The sequence below is a fragment of the Urocampus carinirostris genome, chromosome 4, assembly GCF_059441175.1.
Source record: "Urocampus carinirostris isolate Australia breed hairy pipefish chromosome 4, RoL_Ucar_1.0, whole genome shotgun sequence".
Taxonomy (NCBI): domain Eukaryota; kingdom Metazoa; phylum Chordata; class Actinopteri; order Syngnathiformes; family Syngnathidae; genus Urocampus; species Urocampus carinirostris.
In genome coordinates, this window is record NC_142352.1 from 43,167,614 (window position 1) to 43,182,257 (window position 14,644).

The following is a 14,644-nucleotide window of genomic DNA, read 5'->3' on the forward strand; positions in this document are numbered from 1 at the left end:
ACAATCTAACAAATACCATAGTCAGCTTTGTCAATTTATGTGATTTCCGTAATCAGCAGCAAGTGTGGTGATTTGACGTGAAAGGTGGCACCCTGGATCCTGATATTAACCTTACTTTTTTCTTTCAAAAATGCATAACTTTCAAGTCATATAATGAATAATAATGCCAGTAATACTATCTTTCTATATCTATATACTGAAGCCATATACCCCTAGTAGGAGGGGGCTGTACTCAAGAACGCACTCACATTTGTCAAACATTTGTTCCCCTTCGCTTTACCTAACCTGATACCAAACATTAATCCTATAGCACAACAAAGGGTGCGTTGCTGTGTCGTGCAACCTATTATCAGCAGATAGACCCGACAGCCTACACTGGTTTACCCCCTCTGCATCATATGCGTTCATCAGTCATTCTTAACCATCCCTTGTCATTCACATCTATTCCTTGTACACACTCTTACATCCATTAAATTACCCGACCTCACACCCAAATCACGTTTCACCCCATCCATCCAAGCATATTTGGGACTTCCTCTCATTTTATTTCCCACAACTTCTGCATTACATACGTTTTTAGTCAAACAGCCTTCATCAATTATTTCCATCCTGTATGTCCAAACCATGTCGGAACATTTTCATCAGCACTTTCAGCAAGCTCTCTCACCACACCAGTTATTCTCGTTACTTCCTCAATTAGTTAGTATGTTAGTTTAATAGTATATAACACATTACTGTGTTGAGCGTATGCAGATGCATAGTGAGGCACGCAATTGTCTTACCTCATGACACAGTGCAATAGTGAATCCAAGGACTCTGATTTGCTGCACACTTTAGCCCCAAACGATAACTAGTAATAGTATTAGAAAGCTAACATCAAGTCAAACCATCCGGTGTTTTTTTTTTTCCATTGCATCGACTTTTTTCATAATGGAGGATTGTCTATCCGTCACGATGGCCCATTGCCCTCATCGGTATCTGCTTTTGTATCCTGTATCTGGTATCAATCCTGTCTGCCCTGTCCAGTTTCAACCTTGTCTGCCCCTGTCTCACTTCCTCTGCCCAGCGATCGCCGAATCGCTGGCGTTTGTGTTCCCAGGCATGACTGCCCCGTTACCGTAAAATAAAGCTTGTGTGAAAATGTTACGCGTCTGGATCCACCGTCTGTTCAGGTTCTGATATTATCTTTTGATGCCTATTGTTTTTATTGTTTTTTGTTTCCCAAAAGGAGCAGTGCATTGACTTCATTTAAGTTAAGGTAAGACACTAAAACATATTTTCTTCTCAGTTTATATGTTACTTTCTTGCTCTGCCAATAAAATGATAAACAAGATGTAGGTTAATTCATTTGTGAATCTGACTGTGCCTCACCAGATGACTACCATCAATTGTATCTTCTCATGTAGTCTTAGCCTGAGTGTTAAATGCTAATGTTATGTTCAGGTTTGATTGCACTGCTTGTTCAAACTTGTCCCAGATACAAACCTTAAATTTCAAATTTGAGAAACTTCCTTCTACAACATTTCACATGTACTGCACAATAATCGTCATCGTCATTTACTTATGTTTTGCCATATCATTTAAAATGGCAAATCGTGGCTGTCATGTGAATAAAAATGCTTTACCATTGTCATGTTTTACATTTTTACAATGGAAAATAGGTTATGCTGTGCAAAACAACTCCCAAAAATGGTTTAGCTATATTTAGAAACAGTCAAAAAATATGTGATTCATATTTATAAGCCCCAAAATTGGGCAATAAATATTCCATAAAGTCAATAAAGTACACATTTACCAAAACATAGATTTGTTTTTAAAACATGACAGTGTGAATGCTTTTGGAATTTAATTCTATTTTATTAACAAGTGTTTTTAATTTTGTTTTTAAATTTCGAAAATCTCGTCTGCCAACAAGTCTTTTAAGGGATATTTCGGTTGGCCTGAAAATCCACCATCGGTAAATGGACTATAAATGATCAACTTGAGTGATCTTAGTAAAATAACAACAAAGAAAGTTTGAGTAGTGAACTTTCACACATATTGTTTGGTCAAATAGATGTACATGTATCATGTTTGTAATGTTCAGGATGTTCAAGTGAAACAAGAAAAGGATTTAAAGGGACGTTTTGTATTGTTTACCGCCTCCTGGTAGTAAAAACAATATTTCAATAAAAACAAAGGACTTAAAGATAAGAACAAATGCATTAATTATCATAAGAACATGTAATTGTATTAAATTAACATAGGTCGAGAAATGCGAATGTGTTTTTAATGAAAAGAGCCTCACTTAGAGGCTGACGTGATTGTCCACCATCTTACTGCTACAGGTACCTAAAGGTATGGCATTAAGTCAGGCGATTAGGGTAAGATATGGGTTTTGGTTAGAGGTTAGGGTTGGTGTTAGGGCTAATGGTTGGGTTTAGGGATTAGAGTTAGGGCACGGGGTTAGGCTTTAGTTCTTAGGGTTAAAGGTTAGAGGTTAGAGTTAGGGTAAGGGTTCTTGCATGCTGGAGAGATCGTCCAAATCTGGTCAAGTAAAGTAACTGTAACTTTGAGTTTCTGTTCTTTGTTTTCTTCCGTGTGCTTTTTAGCACACTCGTTTTGTGTTGTACTCCACAATAACATTAAATAACATTTAGAGGTAGAATATTACACAGCGCCACTTTAAAGTATTCAAAATATTCCAAAAGTGGCTAATATGCTAATGTTATTTTTTTAAATGCTATGAACTCAGACATCCCCACAGATCTGCTAATAAATTACTTATATTTGTGGGAAAATGAGAGTGGAGGAAAAAAAACTGTGTTTGCCCCTCCGCGGTGCCTTCAACTGGAGAAGATAAATTGATTTAACTGAAAGTCTTTTCATCTTTTTCCAACTTTGTGTCCAGTAAACACTCACAGTGGGTGGTAATAAAACAAGATTGGCAAGTTTTCATGAAAACATAATGATGGATTTATACTTTAAAATACACTAAGGGAAACGAGGAGCTATGATTTACTGTATAGAGAAAGGCATCAATCCCACACACACACAAACCCGACACACAAACCCACAAACTCAAAGTGAAATTTATAGTGCTTCAAATGCATCCGTCCAGCATTGCAAAATCAATGTGACACTTCACTGAACATGCTCTCTCTTTGTATTAGTGCACCCAGATTGCATCTATAAGAACTCACCGAATGAATTGTTTAGTCATGTCCAATGTTCAGTTTACTTGCAATAAGTTAGAAGTGCAGCAATGCATTTACTTAACACAACTTCTGTCAGATTACACCAGTGACGTGCAGTCAGGCGAGGCAGAAGAGGTACAAGCCTCACCTGTCATCATGAAAAAAATTAAATCAAAATATATTGAATGGTCATATTTATTCAGTATTCAAGATTTGTTTTATTTAATTAGATTTACTATTTATATAAGAATTGTCTTTATTGTCATTGATATCAATGTTGTAAAACATTGTATGCAACAAGATTAGGCATGGCATCTTGACTTAACTTCCCGTCTTGGTATTTTAATTTTTAAAATTTTTACATTACATTATGATTACATTTAGTATGTAACCTATTAATGTGCTGAGGGTCTGCTGATGCAGATTGAGGCACGCAATCTCTTGCTTCATGGTAGAGGGCAGTCATGAGACCATGTATTCTGATTTGGCGCACACCTCATCACCGATCAATGTAATTAGCGAGCTAACAGCATGTTCAGCCATCCAGGATTTTCTTTTTGCATTCCATTGACTTTTTCTGCACATGTTTGGCATTCAATTGATGCCTTTATTTGAAATTCATTTGAATAAGATTTAGGTTTGTTTATTTGCAAATCTCACTGTGCCTTCCCAGACACAAACCTCACTGTATGTGACTGGACTAAACCAATCACCGTTTTACTCTAGGAAAAATACTGACGCCTATTTTAAAACTCACTTCTACTCCATTGCATACGAATAACCTACTCCTCTTGTCGGTTGAAAATAGTTTGTGTAATATAGTGTAACAATCTGTGAAGCCCTTTGAGACTCTTCGTGATTTAGGGCTATACAAATAAAAATGACTTGACTTGACTTGACTATTTTCTTTTACACGCAAATAACGCAGAAGGATCAATTGCGTCCTGTAATAACCACGGATTACACACGACAGCGTAAGATCTTTATGAGGATCAATAAAGCAACGAAATATGCTGAGGTGGACACTTTTTGTTTTCATTCATCTACAGTACACTGATCCAATCGGGTGAAGAGAACCCAAGCTCAGCAAAAAAGCAACAAAAAAACAGTGCACAGGAGGTGCTGAAAGGGGTTTGAGAGAGATATATTGACACGCTGCCTCTTTGCAATCTTGTAAGTTCACACACTTGTGCTTCATAAACACTCTCTCTGAAAGCTGGCTGGATCTGTCAAGTAACATCTGGAGACTGCTCGAGGCCAATTGTCTTTCATCCAAGAGAATCCCATCGTAAAAAAGCTATGGAGTGTCAGCGGGCTGCTGTGTTTCTTTTTTTTATTAAGATAGCAAGAATATTCAGTAGAGTAGAGTTCCTTCTGATTTATTCGGAAAAAATTAAAAGATGAAAATTGTTGTACCTGATGATAGTAGTTGACATCCCTCCGGTGCGCCATCTGAAAGTGAGATTTGGATTTCAGTGGGGCATAGAAGATAGTCAAAGATATCTCCTTTTAATCTGAATAATGGTGAATTAAAGGTATTGTAACAATGTATAAACTGTAAATTCTTAGATAAATTATATTTTTGAACGATCCATCTATCTTCTTAGCACATCAATCACTTTCTCGTTATCATTGAGCTGTTTAAATGAATACAGTATTATCCTGTATACGAATACTCCTAAACACATCAAATACGGTATACAAGTTTTTTAACAAAAATATTGCCCGCTATCTGTAGGAAAATCCACTTTACAAATAGTCCCATAGCTCAACACTAGAGACAGGTCGATATCGCTCATCGCTCGTGACTGGTTACAGCCAGCATAAGCTCATCCAGTTTGCGCATACAATATACTACAGGTAAAACACTAAAAAGCCGTGCTGTAATTTTTTTTTTTGTTTATGTTCATTTAAAGAATCTTTAGTTTTAGGTGTACAGTAAGCGCTTATGTATCATCAACAGTCTCTCTATCTTAAACCTTTGAATGTGCAATAGCTCCCCTTATGATGATTCCAAATGGAAATAAAATAAAATAGAATAGAATTATCATTGATATCAACGTTGTGAAACATTGAATGCAACGAGATTAGACATGGCACTCCAGGGTAAAACATGGACTAAAGACTTTGGAGAAAAAAAAAAGAAAATACTACCAGGATAGATAGACAAAAAAATAATTAGATTTTAGTGCTAAAAAAACGCCTTGGGTAAAATAATAATAATGTAATATAGAGGAATAGGGCATTTTAACAAAAGTGCAAAGAAAATAAGTGCAATAACGTAAAACAAAATCGTCGCAGGATACGTTATTACATTTTTCTGCGTTTCTTTGGGGCGGTGATGGCTCTGGGGCAGATGTTGTCTCTGAGCCTGTTTTTCCTAGTTACAGTATAAGGGGCCCGTAGCTCTTACCAGAGGAAAACAGGTCAAAGAAGTGGTACTGTAATTCAATCTATTTATGAACTGATTATATTTTGGGACAGCTAACCGCATATGTGCATGTAAGACCAATTCGCCCATTGAAGGAGAGTCTTCTCTAGTAGAAGGGACTGCACAATACACAAAGAGGTAAGTATTAGTTTCAGGAGCGAGCAGCAGCAAGTCAACTGCAGCAGAGAGAATGGGAAAGGTGAGAGGAGAGAGAGTGGGAAAGGTGAGATGGCACAACATTCATTTGGACAGGTAACTTGAAATTAGTTTTACCTGGTTATATCAGTATCAGAAATTATTTTCCCCCCATTTTATTAACACTCTACTTATTGAAACATGAATATTTTGTTTGTTTGTTTGTTTGTACATGATTCAATTGTTTGTTTGTTTGTTTGTACATGATTCAAATTGAATCTTTTCTTCCGGCGCCGTCACGAATGGCAGCCACTCCAGCAGCTCCCGTGTTATTTTTCGATTGTTCTCGATTGTTCTCAGCTCAGGGATGCTGCTGGAAATGTGAATTTCCCTTCGGGGATGAACAAAGTATCTATCTATCTATCTATCTATTTTCTTTTTATGTCAATTTACTTCTAAATTGCTTTAAGTATTAAAAATGGACTATGAACATAATAGTTAACATGAGCCACATTGTCTGATATGACAGACACAAATATTTTTGCTAAATTTTGGTATTTTGTTCTTATGTCTTACAAGATAATATGTTTTGACAAAAAAAAAAAAATTGAAACAGGATCAGCTATTTTTTTCATTTTACTCTGTTTATGTATAGGGGTTTTCTGTTAAAAACAATGAACAAGTTTGTGGGGTTTTGTCTTATTTTAGAATATGTTTAACTTATTTTTTTAGTAAATCATACTTTATGTTTGAAATTAAAAAGGTTTGTTGTAAAATAAGATAAATCATGTAAAAAAATGAGCAAAATGATCTTCTTGCATATATGACATTGTTTTTTACAGACACTGTTTCTAATTTTAGTATTTGTTAACACTTGCTTTTCCAATAAAATATGCAAAATAATAGTTGAAAAGAGCAACACCGTCTAATATGGTTCCAAGTTAATTCTGCTTAATTTGAAAGTTTTCTTATTCCACGTCATAAAAGTATGAAATAAAGTATGATTTACTAGAAAGTTCAATATTTAGTAAAATGAAACAATAATCCTAATGGGTAAAATGATCTTCCAATGAGACTTGAAGGTAGTATAAATACAAAGAAACCAAGAATGCATTATAAAGGTAAAAGCAAAGCTCAAGTGAATTGCTACACAGCTCACTGTTTCGTTTGGTAGAAGGGGGCTGGAATTGGAATGGGAAACAATGGATCTTATTCAACATTCAGGTGGGTGCATTCACCTTAGCTCGTGGGTTTAGGTTGCCGATGGCGTCCGCTTTGTAGTCCTTTTTATTTCTTCTGCAGAGAACAACTGTGATGACGAGAATGACGAGTGTCACAACAGCGATGGGTGCCAGCACTGCAGCGATGATCCAAAGGTTATTTGGAGGGTTCTTTACCACAGCTGAGGAATGCAAAACATTAACATTGCCATTTTAGTTTTAATGCACCAATCATGGTTTGTTTTTAATTATGTGGCCATAGCTTTTGGCTTGTCTTTCTGTTAAATAATAAATGACCTTGTTTGTGTGATCTTTGGAACTATTTTGGAATACGAATGGAAAACTGGAAAAAAAAGACTTAATCAGTTACATATCAGATGGGCACAGCAACATTCTGGCGGCCAAGTTGTAGCCGGGCACTTGCCTGTAATCAGCAGAAATTATTGGTTCATTTAGGACCCTGATAAGGTTGGCTGATTTTTTCTTTTTTTTTTAATCCCGTTTAAAAGTGCAATCCTGCTTAAAATACCATAATTATGATTGTTCAATGAATATGGAACTCCTCAAATATCATGTGCTTATGTAAAACCAGCAACCCGAAATTGCGTAAATGTTTCTTTCTTTTGGGCAGCACGGTGGGTGAGTGGTTAGCGAGTCCGCGGCACAGTTATGAGGTCATGGGATCAAATTCAGCTACCAGCCTTCCTGTGCGGAGTTGGCATGTTCTCCCTGTGCTTGCGTGGGTTTCCTCCGAGCACTCCGGTTTCCTCCCACATTCCCAAAACATGCATATCAGGTTAATTGGCCAATCCAAATTGTCACTAGGTGTGACTGAGCGAGTGAGTTGTCTGTCCCTGTGTGCCCTGCGACTGGCTGGCAACCAGTTCAGGGTGTCAACTACCCACTGCCCGAAAATAGCTGGGATGGGCTCCAGTACCCCCATTACCCTACTGAGGATATGCGGTGCAGATAATGGATGGGTGGATGTTTCTTTGGGAACAAAGCCAAAAATCCAGTCATGCTGTACACAACAAAATATTGCGTACAAAACATTCTCAAAAATTGTGTTTAAAATTGATCCATCTGGGTGATTGTTTCATTTTTGACCAAATGCGGGTTAATTTTGAGTTCTGCCTTTTTTGTTTCAAGGGTATGAGTATATATGTCAAGTTCTATTGTGCACATATAGCCCAGAGTTCCCGCTAAAATATGAAAACAGTCATTGTTCTGCTTTAGCATCATTGAGACAGAATTAGTGTTCATTGTCACAGTGAAAACTACACAATATAGTATAATGCACAAATGGACATAACTCATTATGCACTTGTTGAATGCATAATATGTCTCTCCTACTAAAACATGCAGACACTAAACACCCACGCTTGAAATCCTCTAGCTTCAACTCGACCTTATGTTGGGTCTATTGTGGGCCACAATCTAGAGTGCGAGAGAATGCTAACGCCTCTTAACTGCCTCGACTGCCTCCTTTTTGTACTGTTCGCTAAGCACCTTTGCAGTTTGAGCAAACAATGACTTTGCCTTTCAGAGAGATCATACAACAAAAAGCTCTAGAAGTTGTCGATGTCCGCTTGTCAAACGCTTAAAGGATGCCGTTGCTCACGTTCTGCTTGCAGTTGAACAAAGTAGCCCAGGGTGAGCGCCATGGTCTGAGAATCCACCGTGTTGAGGACCTTGGCAGCTGATGCGCCGGTTAGAGGAATGCCATTGTGCTGCACGTAGTAGGTCATCTCGGCCGGATTTCTCGATCCGGGAACCCTTCTGAGACTCACCATCTGGCAGCACCAAACAATCACATCAATATTGAAAAATATCAAATTTGCCTGTGTCTTCACACTTTAGTTGAGAAACCTAACGGACAATAAATAATAACGATTGTTGATTTGTTTGAGACTGATCTTGTTTTTAAGTTTAGTACTGCTTTGCTCAAAAAAAAAAAAAATGGTCTTGAAGACAGCACAATGGACCAATGAACACAAAGCACCGTTATAAGACATCCATTCAGAATCAGCTCAGTGACCAACTTCTGGGTCTCATTGAACCAAATGTTGTTGTTTTTTTTGGACTATATGAAAAAGTAGCAATTCCCCCTCAAGTCAGTAGATTGAAAAACTGAGATTTGCCAAAACATCCCCATCTTAACCTTCATGCGGTGAGATAGACATTTTAACTGCGTGCTATAAATTCATGTGAGGCACTCAGTAGCATTCATTATATATGAGTCTTTCTTCTAGCACGACTGAGGGCCGCTAATCCTAGTGGACGGTGATGTGTATCGTACCTGGACAGTGTAGCTGCCTACAGCGGTAGCTCGTCTGAAGCGTGTGCCCTGCTGGCTCGCCAACACAAACAAGTCAGCAAGCCGCTGCTCCATCAGACTGGCAAAGCTTTGGTACAGCTCAGCCAGGCTGGCGTTATCCACGTCCTGAATTACTGTGGAAAGGACAACCCATTAGAGTGCCCAAACGGGTCGTTAGAAATCTGTCAAGTAGCGAAGTTAAATAAAACACGTGCACGCAATGCAAGAATTGATAATTGACACGATTTTGATTTTGCAGAAACCACAACCACAAAGTGCTGCTTACTTGAGCATGTTGTGGTTGTTGCAACTTATTCAGGGTCATAAGAAAACATTTCAAACTCATATGTTGGAAGTCAATAAATTTAGTCAATTAAAACAGACTTCAGATCGCAGAAAGTGTAGGCTAAGAACCAAAAACAATAATAAGAACATGGCCTGCCATCACATGAGAAAGAAAACATAAATCCATCAAAATTGAGACATTTTAGGCTGATTTCTTTAATGATATTATGAATGACTTTTCACTCTTACCTGTGATAACCCAAAAGTCCCTTGTGGCAATCGAGGTGTTCAGGTTATGATATTCCAGCGCTGAAAACAAAGAAGGAGACCGTTTAACCCTCGTGGCATGTAAGTGCATATTATGTACATTTTCATGCTTTTTATATTTTCAATCAAAGGGAAAGCATTGAAAAGTAAACACTTGGAGCTCAAATTTTCCATGGAGTGTGAGAACATGTAGATGTTTAAAATTGCATTGCGCTGTGATTTCAATGTTATTGTCACGGTTGCCATGGCGCCCAATTGGCCCCGCCCGTGTGACGCCAGCTGCTGCTCGTTAACAGATTGGCTATCGGTCTATTTTAAGCTCAGTGCTGTCACGCTTCCCTTGTCGGCCCATCAACGAACTTCTGCCCCGCAAGATGTGGGTTTTGACTCGGTCCTGTTCCTGTTGGTATTTCCGGCCCGGTATTGTTCCCGTTTATTTTGTCCTGTTTGATTTCGGTTTCCAGTTTTGTTTCCGTCTATTCTTGTCTTGTTCATAATTTTCTCTAGTTTTCGTTCCCATCTAGTTTCTCCTGTTTATTTTCGATATCCTGATTCGTTATCTATCCTGTCTGTCCCGTCCTCTCCGGTATTGACCCCATCTGTCCGATATCAACTTGGGCAATTGGAATCTATCTCGTCGATCTCTGGCTTCCTGTTTTTCCATGCCAGACCAGTTCCCCAACGTGCATGACTCCCCATTTCCCGTAAAATAAAAGGCTTGTGTGAGAATGTCACGCGGTTCGGTCCTGATCCGGTTCTGGTTCTTGACAGTTATTGTATTTGGGAGTTAACCACATACTACACACAAAGCGTGCTACGTACATTTTTTGTACATACAGGCATCCATTGTATTTCAAAATCCATGACTTATTACAAACCTGGTGTATTTCAATGCATTTCCTGTGATTTTGGTTTCTCTTTAATGTCATTGAGTCAATTGTATGCAAAGTAAAACATTTTGTTGAGTGGTGCCAAAGCCCAAATATAGTAACAATATTGATCATAATTTTGCCTGCAAACCAGTGACTGCAGCCCCCAATGACGCTGGTATTCCACACCATTGCGCATCATGTACGCAACAATTCCTTTGCATTGCTTTGCAGAAACCTCTGCAAACATTTGTTTTCTACTTAGTTATTGCAAAATCAAGTGCCGTGAACTTGGATTACGTGTGTGCCTCTTGGCACAGCCAAAGTACTGAAAACAAATTTGTCAGCACTTTTTGACCAATGCGAAGCCCTAGTTTGTCAGGACCAGAATGGAGACAGGACACACTTGCGTGCGTTTCTCTTAGTTCTATTGGGAAGAAGGGAAAGGATAGTACACACGATCGCCGGTCGCGGGGAGCAGGTTGCTCAGACGCGGAAGTGGTATTTCCGTGGCGAGCGATGGCGGTGTAGCGAGCGGAAAAAACAGATCAGTAGCCGGGACGGGGAAGCAAAAATCGTGGTCGAGATCAGAAAAGGGGTCGGAGCGGGGAAACAGACGGGAATCACAACAGGAGAGAGTAAGGGTCGAAAAGCTTGCCTAGCGTAAGCTGAGGTTCACAGACGGACTGACAACCGGTGACAGAAAGACGGGGGTTTAAAAAGTGACATGGAGCCAATCAGCGTCCGAGGCAGTTGGCGTCAAAGGAGCGGGCACAGGTGCCTCGCATCAGTAATCATGACATAGGTAGGCTATACGAAATATTCACCAAGAAATTTGATTTATGGGAATATACAGTTCAGTTCGTTTTCTTTATAGTCACTTTTGGAATATGTACTGTTTTAAGGGGCCAGGGGAGGAATAAATGAATGAAAAACTACAGTATATGTTTATGGATATGTCTGATTCCACTGAACATTTTGAGGGATTGGAAGTCAAAAATATTAATAAATGGCTGAGTTATCACACTTTAAGTTCACATCCAATTGATTTACACTGACATACATTGTGTCATCCAAAAAATTCATGTCACGAGGGGCGCGGGGAAACTACGGTGACTTTTAGTATAAAACTCATCACATTCTTCTCACATAAGCACTCGTTCCTATGAGAGTTGGAGATTGAATCAATAATCTGGTTACCAAGTGTAAAATATCTGATTTAGCGTGATACAAATCTGAGTTGGCGGCAAGTCAGGCAAACGGAGCAGCAAGAGCAGTCGTATCGCTGGCTGAGGCTGTGTTTTCTTTTTTCGTTGTTGTTTTGTTGTTTTTACATCTATTGCCTGCTTGATTAAGATCCTGTGCTGTGGGCTGGTGCAGTGTTTGCAGAAACACTGCATTGCCAGCCTGTGAGAAAATAGCGATTTACTCTTAGGGATGACAGCAGCAGAACAACAGAATTGTGGAGTAAAACAGTGAAGGTTCTGGATTAAAAACGTTGGGTAGCAGCGAGATGTAATCAATTGAGTAAATTGGGGCAACGATAACGCCAAAGCAGGCAAACCATATCCTGGATTAAAGACTTGGTGCATTGAAAAGAGGGGTGTTCTGAATCATACCCTTTAAACACGACCCAAGAGGGTGAACGTGATTTGCTTGTGATGTGCATTCAATTTGGTGCTGTTTTAGTTGAGCCCTGTCGGTATTGGTTTCCAAAATTACAAACAGAACAACAAACTGTCACCAAACCAAGGAGAAAAGGATGTTTTGACCATCTGTGCATAAATCAAGCTTTATGCAAGCTGTTCATCCAATTCTCACGGTCTATGCTCTGCTTCATCCAGGCTCATCATGGCCGGATTACAGAAATTCTTGGGGACAAACTAAGGTCTTCGTCTATATTGGCTTCTTGTCCCAGTTGCCTTCAAATACTGGTTTGCAACTCTCTTTTATTCTCTATTTTACAGCACAAAGAATTATACAGATCGAGAACAGCATTAAATCAGGGGACCATTTTAAGAACGTCTAAATAGAGTCAGCCTGAGATAGAAAACAATCAGTTGTGGGGTTTAAGAAATGCAGATTTGAGTTAGGTAAATTAAGGATAGTTTCCTCTGCCTCAAAATTGGAGCCCAGATTTGAAGAGTAACTTAGGCAAAGGGCAAGCAGGGATAAGTGTTGTATTTTTATTCCTGAGCCTCCAAAAAAGAAAAGTGAACTCATACAGAGCCTAGATACAACAAGAAAGAAAGATTAAAGAACGCAACAGAACTATATTACGCCATGCCAAATCTCATCAGATGACTCAGCGAATGAGGGAATCAAACAATGTTTGATGGTGAAAGGAGGTAAATCACTACCAAGCAAGTTAGTTTTAGACATTTTAATTGTCCGAGATCTGAGGTTCCCTCTGCTTTCTGAAACGACAACTCCTGCATATCAGGTTTATTACATTTAAGGTACCCATTAGCTTTGTGAAATGGACCCCAATGTCCATCTAACTATACACCAACACTTGGGTATTCCACCAATTGCCTTAGCATCGAATATGGCAACACATGTAAAAGGTTATTGGGAGGTCAAGGCAAAGTCAGCAAATGTTTTAGTTTTAGAATTGCCAAAGCGATGTCGGCAGTTTTTACCTTGGCCATTAATAATTGGCTTTGAATCAATTCATTTTAATGGGAGGCTGATCTTGTAAGCCTCCAAATACCAGCTTAGGGGTGTTGCAGAAATTGCTGTCCATTGGTGGGATTTGGCTTCAAGGAGCTTTATATCTAAGCCTTGCTGATATTAATTCCACTACATGTTTCCATAACGCTCACCCTTATATCACATAAGAAAACATGTTATCGTGTTATTTGTAATAGAAAAGGCATCAAGTAATTAACAGTGGCGGAACACGTGTGACTTGCAAAGACACAACCTGATAACAAGGTCTAAAACCTGATTTACGTTACACTGAAAGGTATTTCCCTCACAGTCCTTTTATTATTCCTTTCGAAAAACATTACTCATATATCCAGCATGAACTGTGTGTACAGCTCTTCTAAATCAGTGGGTTTGAAATGAGGGCATGTGTATTTTTGGAAATATGAAAAGGCACACCATTGCGGGTTTTAAAATCAATATTTCAAATTTGAGTCAAAAAGGACCAATTATTTTTTTAATCATTATCAACCACGAGCAAAGCAAGGATGGTGGTAATGTTTTTATTGGGGATACATGTATGTATATGTATACATGTGTTTTGTTTGTGTGTCAATGTGTTTGTTAAGTCAAGTCAAGTCATTTTTATTTGTATAGCCCTAAATCACGAAGAGTCTCAAAGGGCTTCACAGATTATTACACTATAGTACACAGACTATTTTTCAGCCGACGAGAAGAGTAGGTTATTCATATGCTATGGAGTAGAAGTGAGTTTTAAGTTTAGATTTAAACATTTCCACTGAGGTTGCAGATCTGATCTCAGGGGGAAGAACATTCCACAGCACCGGTGCCCGGATGGAGAACCCTCTCGAACCAGCAGAACACTTCTTTGCTCTTGGGATCACCAGAAGACCGGCACTCTCAGATCGTAGGCTTCGGACCGGGACATAGGGGCAGATCAGATCTGAAAGATAAGAGGGAGCAAGTCCATGTATGATTTTGTATAATACTAAGAGAACCTTGAAATCACATCTAAGGCTAACTGGGAGCCAATGCAGGTTAGCCAAAATCAGTGTTATGTGATCGTACTTTTTTGTCCTAGTTAAAAGCCTCGCTGCGGCATTTTGTACCAGCTGAAGAGACTTGATTCTAGACTTCGGGAGACCAGAGAGTAGTGCATTACAGTAATCGAGACGGGAGGTAACAAATGCATGAACTATAATTTCCGCATCCGACTGAGACAATATTGAACGGATTTTAGCAATGTTACGAAGATGGAAGAAAGCGGTTCTAGT

General features: G+C 38.9%; 1 protein-coding gene across 1 annotated transcript in view; it reads right to left on the minus strand.

The window, feature by feature from the left end:
* Positions 1-14,644, minus strand: part of kiaa1549lb (KIAA1549-like b) — a 128,201-nt gene that overhangs the window by 33,195 nt on the left and 80,362 nt on the right. The window contains exons 8-12 of the mRNA XM_088334635.1: positions 9,814-9,873; positions 9,262-9,413; positions 8,584-8,755; positions 6,981-7,144; positions 4,593-4,628 (exon numbers count right to left, since the gene is read on the minus strand). Of these exons, the coding sequence (XP_088190761.1) occupies positions 4,593-4,628; positions 6,981-7,144; positions 8,584-8,755; positions 9,262-9,413; positions 9,814-9,873 (584 nt within the window). The remainder of the gene's footprint in view (positions 1-4,592; positions 4,629-6,980; positions 7,145-8,583; positions 8,756-9,261; positions 9,414-9,813; positions 9,874-14,644) is intronic.